Here is a 13,558-nt window from a genome sequence, read left to right as displayed (position 1 = left end):
AACCTTGGTCTTTCAGGTCAGTGTTATATAGGATATAATGACCCTGTGTGCTTGCAAAAGCATTACGCAATAACCTTGGTCTTTCAGGTCAGTGTTATGTAGGATATAAAGATCTTAGGTGCTTGCAAAAGCACTACGTCAGGTCAGTGCTATATTAAATATAACAACATTCAGTGCATGCAAAAGCATTACGCAATAACCTTGGTCTTTCAGGTCAGTGTTATATGTAAGATATAATGATCTTGTGTGCTTGCAAAAGCATTACGGTACGTCAGTGCTATATCAAATATAATAACACAAGTGCTTGCAAAAGCATTACTCAGTAACCTTGGTCTTTCAGGTCAGTGTTATATAGGATATAATGATCTCGTCTGCTTGCAAAAGCATTACGTCAGGTCAGTGCTGTATAATAACATTCAGTGCCTGCAAAAGCATTACACAGTAACCTTGGTCTTTTAGGTCAGTGTTATATATAGAATATAATGATCTTGGGTGCTTGCAAAAGCATTACGTCAGGTCAGTGCTATATTAAATATAATAACATTCAGTGCTTGCAAAAGCATTACGCAATAACCTTGGTCTTTCAGGTCAGTGTTATATAGGATATAATGATCTTGGGCGCTTGCAAAAGCATTATGTCAGGTCAGTTCTATATCAAATATAATAACATTAAGTGCCTGCAAAAGCATTAAGCAATAATCTTGTCTTTCATTGTAAGCAAAATCACATTAAGTATATTTTTCTTAGACTTCAGATTTTTCTCAGTGAAAAATTACCTTCATATACGGTAGGTCTTCTTAATAAACCTTTTATAAAATTTCCAACATTGGCTTTCATTGTAAGTAAAACCAAATTAGGTGAAATTTGAAAAAAAAAATCAGATTTTTTCCTGCATAAAATATTCGTCATATTCGGCAGGCTCTCAGTTTCTAAGTAATTTTTCCTTCATTATGATTCTAAATCCCTTTCCAGTTAATGAACCTTTTATAAATTTCCAGTCTACATAAATTTGCATTGGTGATGCTAACCAAATCTATGTACACTAGAAATCTATAAAAAGTCTATTAACTGTAAAAAATGCGCCGAAGTTTCCTCGAGGCAATCGGGTTTTCTGTATATCATATAATCAAGGCCACCGAAAATAGATCTATCTTTCGGTAGCCTCAATATAATGCTGTATGAACCGCGGCCCATGAAACTTTAACTATGGCCCAGTGGTGGCCTATCCTATATCGTTGCCAGAAGCACGATTATGGTTAACTTTAACCTTAAATCAAATTAAAACTACTGAGGCTAGAGGGCTGGAATTTGGTATGTTTTTAAGATCTCAGGCCGGACAGAATAAAGTCCGGCCGGACGGACAAAGCCGGCACAATAGTTTTCTTTTACAGTAAAATAAAAAGGGATTACATAAAGAATAAATCGAATAAATGGTTGTCATTACAATGATAAAAATCCGAACATTGATTAGTGCGTTAAAGAAAAAAAAAACTATGATAATGCAATATATTCTCATTTTATACGAACGTCAAGATGGCCTCAGTTGAGTAGCTTTTAATGTTCTGTTTACCTATATCTTTCACTAGTAGCTTTTACTTATGGAAATTCTAAAGCTTTGGCATAATTATGAAAAATATCTAGTTTGGTTATTTATTCTTCTTTAAATGCGAGATTTTGATCAGACTGATTGATTTAAGGATGTTAAAATTGGCGTCACAATATCTAGGTTATTGACGAAGTAATAAAATTGAATAAGAAACTAAAAGAAAATGTTAAAATGTGTTTCATTTAAGAAATATCTAAAATATACATATATATATATATATATATATATATATATATATATATATATATATATATATATATATATGTGTGTGTGTGTGTAATATATATATATATATATATATATATATATATATATATATATATATATATATATATATATATACATATATATATACAGTATATATATATATATATATATATATATATATATATATGTACATTTTTATATATGTATAGATATGTATATAAATATATATATGCGTGTGTATATACATATATATATATATATATATATATATATATATATATATATATATATATATATATATATATATATATGTATATATACATACATACATATATATATATATATATATATATATATATATATATATATATATATATTATATATATATATATATATATATATATATATATATATATATATATATATATATATATATATATATATATATATATATATATCTATGTGTGTGTGTATATACATATATATACATAGCCTATATGTATATATATATTCATATCTATAAATACATATATATTATACACATACACACATGTTATACATACATACATACATACCTACTGCAAGTAGTTCCTTATAGATTTTAAATATATTTTTTCCGTCTTAAAGTTCCTTCGGAATAGCCTATGCCGAAAAGCAAAATATTTTTGCATTCTGTTGCTTTGACAGCGCTTGTCAGGCAGTTAACAGCTGTCCAAGTGACGATCAGCGCTCCAATAATGTCTGCAGTGGCCTTACAGCGAAGACACATTCATTTATTTAAAGAAGTCACATATTTGTAAACAATTCGGAAAATACCTCATTACAATGTTTCGATCAGCGATCATTTTTGTTGGCACTACTCAAGGTTCTTTGCAGCGTCCCTTCGGCCCCTAGCTGCAACCCCTTTCGTTCCTTTTACTGTATCTCCTTCCATATTATCTTTCTTTCACCTTGCTATCCATCATCTCCCTAACACTTCTTTCATAGTGCAACTGCGAGGTTTTCCTCCAGTTACACCTTTCAAACCTACCGACTCTCAGTTTCCTCTCCAGCGCTGAATGACCCAATAGGTCGCAGTATTTGGCCTTTGGCCTAAACTCTATATTCCATTCCATATTCCGAAATTTTCTTTTATTTCTACTGACTCGATTAATGATCATTTTTGTTTTTTCCCTGAGAAATTTTCTTATACTCAATCAACGTGAATTACACCTGTTTGCTACCTGTCCAGGTCAGTTTATTACAGGTAAAGAGTTGGGTCACAGGATGCTTAGGAGACAATTCCTTATCTCCCACAAACCACTTTCAAGTTCGCATAAAACTGGGAGATTTTCAACCATGGAAGTATTTCCAAGCAAAACTGCCTTTATAAGACGATTAACGCTTTCAAAACGCACAAGGAAAACTCCCAAAACTCCAGAATGATAAAAAAATAAATATACCCAGTCTTCACTGGCAAGGGACCCTCTTTCAGACATGTACTGTCGAAAGTGATTGCTGCATCAGCTGCACTGGTCTTGTAGAGAGTTTTCTCTATATTTCTGATTCCTGCTTTCTCTCTGGTACTACATCTGGCGAGTAACGAGCTATTAGATAAATAAATTGAGCTAGAAAAATATTACTTTGCGTCCTTAAGACTTTATCTGTCACAAACATCTTTTAGAATTTGTATACAGAAAGAACTTTTGAGCCATAAAAATTTCGCAAGCAAAACTATATATATTTGTCAGGTGATTACAATGCTTTCAGAAAGCATAAGACACAATCCAATACGTTAAAAATACATTAATATCTCGTTGTTATGAATATAGAATTTAGGCCATACGTCAAGCGCTGGGATCTATGAGGTCATTCAGAGATGAAAGGGAAATTAAAAGTAGGAAAATTTGAAAGGTATCAGCAGAGGGTAGATAGCAAGAAGTAAGAAAAAGAATATGAACGGAGGTACAGTAAAAAGGATTGGAAGGGGTTGCAGCTGGGGGCCGAAGGGACGCTTCAAAGAGCCTTAAGTGATGCCTACAGTACACCGCGTGAGGTGTACTGACGGCACTACCTCCCTACGGAGAAATTTAACGTTGTGTTTCTCGAAATATATTAAAAATCGCTAAAAAAATAGGATTTAAATTTATCCTTACAAGACAAGTTGTATATTACAGTCCCGATACAAAAATCTCCTCAATGGGATTACATATAAATCTATAAATCAATCCCATAAAAAATCCTACTTAACGATTAAAAATGCTAAAATACAACCGGATTTTAATTAATTTCAAAACAAGGCAAAGGTAATCATTATACTCCCGATACAAAAATCCACTCAATGGGATTACATATAAATCCACAAATTAATCCGGTAAAAAAATCCCAGTTAACGTACTTGCGATTTTATTTCAGTTGTCTTTTTAGAAGTATATTAGAAACGCAAAAATATTGCATTTTAATTTATCCTTACAAGACAAAAATCCACTCAATGCGATTAGAGATTAATCCATAAAATAATCCTGTGAAAAATCCCAGTTAACGTACTTGGGATTTATTTTCCGTTGCTTTCCGAAATATACTAAAATAGCTAAAATACAAAGGAATTTTATTTTATCATTACGGCAAGACAAATATCCTCATTGTAGTCACGATAAAAAGAATCTACTCAATGAGATTACAGATTAATCCATGAATAAATCCCGTGAAAACAATTCCAGGTAACGTACTGGTGATTTATTTCGCAATATTCCACCTGGCCGCATGCAAAAACATCATCATCGATAAAAAAAATATACATAATGTGATTACATATAAATCCATAAATTAATCCCTTAAAAACCCTTGATAACGAACCGGCGATTTATTTCGCCAAATTCCACCTGGCGGCCGCGTGCAAAAACATCATCATCGATAAAAAAAAAAAGAATACTCAATGCGGCTACATGTAAATCCAAAAATTAATCCCTAAAAAATCCCAGTTAACGTGCTGGCGATTTATTTTGCCATGTTCCTCCCGGCCCGTGCAAAAACATCATCATCGATAAAAAGAAATACTCAATGCGATTACATATAAATCCAAAAATTAATCACTTACTAATCCCCGATAACGTACCGGCGATTTATCTCGCCATACTCCTCCCGGCCGTGTGCAAAAACATCATCATCGATAAAAAATTTATAATAAATGTGATTTCAGATAAATCAATAAATTTATCCCCTAGAAATCCCCGATAACGTACCGGCGATTTATTTCGCCATATTTCACCTGGTGGCCGTGTGCAAAAACATCAACAATAATTAATATGTTAAATGTGATTTCATATAAATCCAAAAATGAATCCCTTATAAATCCCCGATAAAAAATCCCAGTTAACGTACTGGGGATTTATTTCGCATGTTCCACCTGCATGGCCGCGTGCAAAAACATCACCAGTAAAAAAATATATTAAATGTGATTACAGATAAATCCATAAATGAATCCCGTAAAAAAATCCCCCGTGAAAAAATCCCCGATAACGTACCAGCGATTTATTTCGCCATATTCCTTCCTGCCGCGTGCAAAAACATCAACATCATCTCATCTTCATTCCGGTGCCAGAGAGCCATTCATTTTTGCGGCCGTATAAAACTGTCTGAAGAATGATTAATAGGATCATCAACTCTAGCTCCACAGAAGGTGGCCGGCAGTGCCATCTGGCGAGCGGTTTGATGAATGGCTCCAAGTGGCACTCCTTGACACCAAGTGGCACTTCTCGGAACCTCTTCCTCACGTGAGGTTGTAAGTGTGAAGAGGGAGTGGGTAGGTGCAATTTGGGAGAAAATGTGGCTGTTAATATTACCTGTCCGCCGTCAGTGCACCTCATGCGGCGCACTGTAGGCATTGCTAAAGGTTCTTTGCAGCGTGCCTTCGGCCCCTAGTTTCGTCAAGTATTATAGATGCGGCTATTATTATTATTATTATTATTATTATTATTATTATTATTATTATTATTATTATTATTATTATTGTATGAAATATGACCCCTAAGTATTTCCAATGTATTTTTAACGATATTCCCAAATTTACACGTAAGGAAGTCAAGGGGTTTAAGTTTTATTTTACCCTCTTTGTTATTATTATTATTATTATATCAGACATGCACGCGCTCGCGCTCTGAAATAACAACCCAAAAGAAAAGCATTAACTCTCCCTGCAACCTTCTACGGAATAAAAATATTCATATGTAAACGAGAAAAACACAGGTAACAAAAGTATTCATTCCAACCCTTTTTAGGTAAGTCATTTACTTTGATTTTCGGAAAAGCAAAAACAGCCTTGTAGCTGCATACTATTTGTTTCGGTGGTCCCGAACAACAGGTGTACCAAAGACGTGGACTTCGCAACCAGTGGCCAAAGTCCGAAATAATTCACGTCCCACCAACGCAATACTGATAGTAGTATCTATTTCACAACTGACATTACCAAGAACTCCGTGCTTGGCGAGGTCACTAAGTACCGTACAGACCTAAAGGTAATAGAGTTTAGAAGCAAAGGGAATCCGGTCATTTCATAAATATCTAAAATGAGTGGACATTAAATTTTACATTTAGCTGGTCCGCTGGTATGGTAGGTAGTGTTCGCGCCTCCCCCAGGGTGATGAAAAAATCACTGGTTCAGTATCAAGACCAGTTACTGCCGCAGTGAGAGGTCTGCGGTTGGAGGTTGAAACCAACGTTCTTTGGAAGCTTGAATTTCAAGTCAATGGCCCCTTTGGTGGAATTGTTCCATGTGAATAGGTTTCATCTACTGAAATAATAATAATAATAATAATAATAATAATAATAATAATAATAATAATAATAATAATAATAATAATAATAATAATAACTAAATCGAACACGTGAATGCTATTTTCACTAAGATATCTTTTTGGACAACCTCGAGTATTTATTGAACCAAGTTCATTTTTCAAATCCACCTTTCCCTTAATCCGTATGAAAGATTGAAATAAGGCTTAAAAAACTTCACCCAAGCAAGCATTACATCAAACCTAATAAAGTACTAATAACCCAAAGCAGAATTTAGATATAAACATGACACCAGTATAAGATTTCACTTGACATCACACACATAGTGTGAAAAACAAACTGAGACTCTCACTCGCAATCTCATTCCTTCTTCGCCCCCCCAGGAAAGACAGAATACTAACGAGATGCAGCGATTGCTACAGGGCTTGGTACTGCAGTAGGATGTGTCGCGATCTAGCAGAGCCACTGCACAGAAAAGAGTGCGAGATCTTCAGACGGCGGCCAGAATTCAAGCCAAGAGACACAGCTAGGTTTCTGGCCAGACTTATTTGTAAGTTACGGGTAAGTCTTGGAGATAAAATTCAGTGAATACAAAATGTGAGGCTTCAAATTACTGCTCTGAAAAGTCTCCTTGGAAAAATTATTGGTTTTGATTTGCTGAGTACTACCCATGTGAAACTAGAAGGTCATCCCCCAAAAAATTAATAAAAAAAGTTAATTTGAAATTTTATAGTTCTGATTTGCTGGGTACCCATGTGAAACTAAAAGGTCACCCCCCAAAAAATGAGTAAAAAAAAAAGTTAATTTGAAATTGTAGTTATGATTTACTGGGTACCCATGTGAAACTAAAAGGTCACCCACCAAAAAATGAATACAAAAAGTGAATTGCAAATTATAGTTCTGATTTGCTGAGTAGCCATGTGAAACTAGAAGGTCCCTCCCCCAAAACATGAATGAAAAAAGTTAATTTGAAATTATAGTTCTGATTTGCTGGGTACACATGTGAAACTAAAAGGGGCCCCCACCCCAAAAAAAATTGAAAACAAAGATTGAATCTGAAACTACAGTTCTGAAAGTCCCCCACCAAAAAATGACAAGTACTCATGTGAAACTGAAAGGTTGCCCGCCCCCCCCCGCCCACCACCAAAATGTGAATACAATAAGTGAAGTTGAAATTACAGTCCTGGCTTGTCGAGTACCAATATGAAATTAAAGGTCCCCCAAAAATGAGAAATGAAAAGTTCATTTTTATAAGTAAAATCTACCCAAAACGGGAACTTTCATTCGTGATTCTTGATTTTCCAGGACGGAGGCGACGAAATATCCGAAAAAGTAGACGACAGACGGAGTCGCAGTTTCAAAGATCTTATGAGTCGTGAGTATATGTCAAAATTCGTAGTTTGCAACAAGTAAACATGAACAATCTTTGCCAAAACACGAACAAAGAATTATGCCTTTTCTCATTATTATTATTATTATTATTATTATTATTATTATTATTATTATTATTATTATTGTCATCACTAAGCAGATAAATCCATATTCATACGAGCAAGCCCACAGGGGCCACTGACTTGAAATTCATGCTTCCAAAGAATATGGTGTTCATTTGTAAGAAGTTACAGGAGATAATTTGAAGTATATAAAGAAGAGATCAGTTATTAGGAAAGAGAAAGAAGGTAAGTGATTAATTAATAGATAAATAGGCGTAAATATAAATAAATTATTAAAATACATGGTGAATCGTTTTAGGGTAGAAACGCATTGCATCAGACAATTACAAAGAGACTTTAAAACCAATACCATAAAAATACGCCATAATAAACAAACTAGTAAAATAATGAAGAGATGAATAACATGTTAACGTAAAACCAGTAACATAAATATACACCATAACAGACTAGTGAAATAACGAAGTGATGAATAACAGGTTCCTCTTTCTTCCACACCCCAAGACTTTCGCGAAATCAAACAGGACAGGAGACAGCTGAGATACCTGCGGGAGATGATGCCCGATCTGAAAGTCCTCCTGGGAGAAGGGAATCTACCTGACCACAGCACACTCGTCACCATCTACGGAAAGGTAAGTACTTGAATTAAAGTGAATATAGAATTTAGGCCAAAGGTCAAGCGCTGGGACCTATGATGACGTCATTCAGCGCTGAAAGGTAAATTGAGAGTAAAAAAGGTTTTAATGGTGTTACAGGAGGAAAACATCGCAGCTGCACTATGAAACAACTGTTAGGTGAGGGTGGAAAGTAAGATGGAAGAAAGAGAATATGAAAGGAGGTACAGGAAAAGGAATGAGGCCGATGTACGCTGCAAAGAACCTTCAATAATGCCTATGGTGCACCGCGTGAGGTGCACTGACGGCATTACTCCCTTAGGGATGGGGGAAGGGGAGGGGGAGGGAGAAATGGACAGGTCAATCAGCACACTGGGAGGGGAAGAGGTTTTTTTAGTTGTTCTTTTCTGACCTACTAAAGTTAAAATAGACTTCTTACATGATATCAACCTCGTTCATTTTGATAAAAAAAAAATTACCTGTAATTCTAGTTTATTTGTTACTTAAAATTACGTTAACGGAATTAGACGAAAGTCGAGTATTTAAGTCGTGTATTTACTAGAGTCAGTTTGTCTGCTTGCAAGCAAGCATTTTTCGTCAACAGAATGCCTCGTATGTTGTAGATAAATTTCAAAAAAAATTTGTGGATGAATAAGATATGATATAAATTTGAGATAAAGACAAAATGGATGGATTTCTTTAAAAAAAAAAATTGTGAAAGAGCAAGTTATAAATTTCAGATACAGCCAAACTGACGGAGGTCCCTCACAAAGTTAACGACAGATTTCACTGAAAAATTTTATGGAGGGGCATTTCGATGCCCACAAAAATCCCGAGGGGGTCCATTTTTGGTAGGGGGGGGGAAGGAAGGAGGGAGTGGGTTGCACGTGAAAATTCATTTGAGAAACTGGCACTGTGCCAAAGACGAGTTGATTAGCTTCTAAAATGGATCCGGATATGAATCCAGGATGTTTATCTTTTTGCTCCCTGAGGTTTTTGCTTTCCCAGTTCGACAGTTTACGTAACGGTTTTATATTTGGGTTAAATGTTGGCGGTTTTGAAGAGCTGAGCGCTTGATCAAGGGGTTTAATGACAGATAAACTGTTTACGTACGGAGCATACTTGCTGTCTATTAATTAAAAAAAGTTTTAAAAACTAAATAAAAGCAGCGGTTTAACAATTAAATAAAAGTGTTTTAACAACTAAATAAAAGCAGTGGTTTAACAACTAAATAAAGGCAATGTTTTAACAATTAAATAAAAGTGTTTTAACAACCAAATAAAAGCAATGTTTTAACAACTAAATAAAAGCAGTTTTTTAACAACTAAATAAAAGCAGTGTTTTAACAACTAAATAAAAGCAGTGTTTCAATGGAATAAAGCAGTGTTTTAACAACTAAATAAAAGCAGTGTTTTAACAACCAAATAAAGCAGTATTTTAACATTAAATAAAAACAGTGTTTTACAACTAAATAAAAGCAGTGTTTTAACAACTAAATATAAGCAGTGTTTTACAACTTAATAAAAGCAGTGTTTTAACAACTATATAAAAACAGTTTTAGCAACTACATAAAGAAGTGTTTTAACAACTAAATAAAGCAATGTTTTAGCAACTAAATAAAAGCAGTGCTTTAACAACTAAATCAGGATGTTTTAGCAACTAAGTAAAAGCAGTGCTTTAACAACTAAATCAAGAAGTTTTAGCAACTAAATAAAAGCAGTTTTAACAACTAAATAAAAGCAGTGTTTTAACAACTAAATAAAAGCCGTTTTAAATAAATAAAGCAGTATTTTAACAACTAAATAAAGCAGTATTTTAACTACTAAATAAAGCAGTGTTTTACAAACTACATAAAGCAGGTTTTAAACACTAAAGAAAGCAGTTTTGACAACTACATAAAAACAGTATTTTAAAATTAAATAAAAGCAGTATTTTAACATTAAATAAAAGCGGTATTTTAAAATTAAATGAAAGCTGTTTCTTAGCAACTAAAAATAAATGTAAAAATCTCAAGTCTGAGATCAGCAAGGGAAAACGATATCTGCCATTCATGAGAGAGAGAGAGAGAGAGAGAGAGAGAGAGAGAGAGAGAGAGAGAGAGAGAGAGAGAGATTCACAATATGATGGAAGTTTGATAGATACAAAGACCCAGAACAAATGTAATACGAACACTCAGCCATAAAAGCGAAATAGCCAGTCGTTACAGATACAGAGAGAGAGAGAGAGAGAGAGAGAGAGAGAGAGAGAGATATTTGGGTACGCTGCCTGCCAAATGACTTGCGCGAAGAGGAACGGAGTAATTAACAGAATGTTGACCAAAAGTTCTCTCGTTCTCGTGAGTTAAACACCCAGTGACAACTATCAGTGAGCATGACGTCACGTGACCTTGAGAGTCTTCACGGAAAACAAGTTTGTATCTTTATTTATCGGTCAGATAAATCAAAACATGAGAGCATGGGAGATATTCGTAGTGAATGAAATGCTTGGTACTTAATTAGTTACTGAAAATGTTTTTGACGGTAAAATAAAAAAACGTTGGTGTATCATTCAATGAATAAGTTTGAGTGGTAAGAAACATTGGAATAGTGTTTAGCCTTTCAGTTCAATCAATCAATCAATCATCGTGAATAAAAGTGCAAAACACACACACACGCATATACAGTATGTACATATAAATATACTGTTTATGTGTATAGATATATATATATATATATATATATATATATATATATATATATATATATATATATATATATATATATATATATATATATATATATATATATATATATACATCTAATATATTTATCACACATATACTGTACTTCATAAATAAATATATTATATATATATATATATATATATATATATATATATATATATATATATATAATTTAAGATTTAATGTATATATATGTATACACTATACTGTATATTTATACATATATATACATCATATATACACATATGTATAAATACATTATATGTATATATATATATATATATACATACATACATACATCTATATATAATACACAAACACATAAACACATATCACTTACAATCCTCCCACGCATCCAGTAAGCGAGGTAAACATACACACAAACCCCCTCTCTCCCTCCCTCCCCCCCCACACAAACATCCACTCACCCACCCACTGCACTTGCCTGCAAATTCCTCCCAATTTAAACAGCGGAAGGGGGTGGTGAGAGAGAGAGAGAGAGAGAGAGAGAGAGAGAGAGAGAGAGAGAGAGAGAGAGAGAGAGAGAGAGAGAGAGAGCTAACGGGGGGTAGGGAATTTGCCAAATACCTTCATTAATATTTTTTCTTATTTTTTTGATTTCTGAATGAGAAGTGACGAGTTAAAAAAAAAAGGGGGGGAGGGGGCGGTTTCTTTCAGGGTGCCAGTGAGACGTCATTTCGGGTAATGAGATGGAGGAGGAGGAGGCGGAGGAGGAGGAGGAGGTAGAAGACACTTAAATATGATTTGGAGAAAGATTTGGATAGAGACGAAATTCAGGTGTAGACATTTACCAACGCCGTGACGTCATCCAAGACGGATTTATGAACCTGTTTAAAAGTCATCCGTTGCTGATGATGGAGGGATTGAGAGGAAAAGTTCTTTTAAGTAACTTTGGGGAAATGATGCGCAAGATTAAGCTCTTGTAACACAGTAAACATGGACTACACACATAATTAATACCTTAATGTTACCTGTTCAAAGTGCGTTCTAATGCACGGTATAGTATATGCTAACTTTCCTGACATACATTTTCTTCCTCTTTGCGTTTGTGTAGGTTTGTAGGTATATATATATATATATATATATATATATATATATATATATATAATATATATATATATATATATATATATATATATATATATATATATATATATATATATATAATATATATATATATATATATATATATATATATATATATATATATATATATATATATGTATATTGTGTATAGTTTTTGTCACACACGCGTGACATTACCTCTGTTCACATGAACACCGAAACAAATACGACATAACTAACACCATTAACCTATCTGAATGACGTATTTAAAAAAAAAATCATGAAATGAACACACGAAGAAAATTTTTTATTTTCCCTAGTGCTTCAAATAAGTAGGAAAAACTCCCAATCAATTAACTGAAATCACAAGTGGGAGGCATTTGATCTAGTTCAGTGGTTCTCAACCTGGGGGGCGTCAGCAATTTCCAAGGGGGTCGCAAGCCCTAGGGAAAAATTAAAAATTCTAATTATATTCGCTATTCTGTTAACGAGAGTCGCTAAGAAGCAGTGTCAAATATCTCACTAATTCATTACCAAAAGAATAAAAACGCCTCTTTCTCTCCCTTTTTTTCTTATTTTCCTTTAAATCTGGGAGGGAATTTTACTCATAGGTGCAAGGTGGGCGTGGAAGGCAGGACCAACTCTTAGAGGGGGCGTGAAGGGAAGGACTAAGTCTTATAAAAAAAAAAGGTTAAGAACCACTGATCTAGCCTCTGCATAATTTAAAAATGACATACAAATGTGTCCTTGCCAACCTATATGTAAAATTTACTCTCTCAACAGGCAAAATTTGAGATTAAACGTCACTTTATTGTCCACTATGCTCAAAGAAATTTCGATTTTTCCTCCTTAATTTTAACTGCATAACGATATCAAGTTAATTATGTTTAATCTTAATCAATTCACCCCAACATTCGTCTCAAGATTACGTGATACTTCCTATCTTGAAAAACTCTCCATCGATATGCTTTGATCCACTCCTACGGCCTAACATTCCAACATTCATTCATAAATGTTGTCCGTAACATTCGCTACATCCTTTAAAGAATGTTGGAAAATGTGTGTGTGTATGTTTGCACACAGGTAACAGAAATAGGAGGGC

The 13,558-nt window shown here is 33.8% G+C and overlaps 2 protein-coding genes across 2 annotated transcripts in view; one reads left to right on the top strand and one right to left on the bottom strand.

The window, feature by feature from the left end:
* Nucleotides 1-13,558, top strand: part of LOC136849319 (histone-lysine N-methyltransferase SMYD3-like) — a 32,579-nt gene that overhangs the window by 348 nt on the left and 18,673 nt on the right. The window contains exons 2-4 of the mRNA XM_067122679.1: nt 6,967-7,144; nt 7,889-7,958; nt 8,539-8,666. Coding sequence (XP_066978780.1) covers nt 6,967-7,144; nt 7,889-7,958; nt 8,539-8,666 — 376 coding nt within the window. The remainder of the gene's footprint in view (nt 1-6,966; nt 7,145-7,888; nt 7,959-8,538; nt 8,667-13,558) is intronic.
* LOC136849320 (dnaJ homolog subfamily C member 24-like) overlaps nt 1-13,558 on the bottom strand; it is a 90,599-nt gene that overhangs the window by 62,873 nt on the left and 14,168 nt on the right. The window lies entirely within an intron of this gene.

The sequence above is a fragment of the Macrobrachium rosenbergii genome, chromosome 20 (genome assembly GCF_040412425.1).
Source record: "Macrobrachium rosenbergii isolate ZJJX-2024 chromosome 20, ASM4041242v1, whole genome shotgun sequence".
Classification (NCBI taxonomy): domain Eukaryota; kingdom Metazoa; phylum Arthropoda; class Malacostraca; order Decapoda; family Palaemonidae; genus Macrobrachium; species Macrobrachium rosenbergii.
The sequence above is the reverse complement of the archived record's forward strand: the minus strand, read 5'-3'. Positions and strand labels throughout refer to the sequence as shown.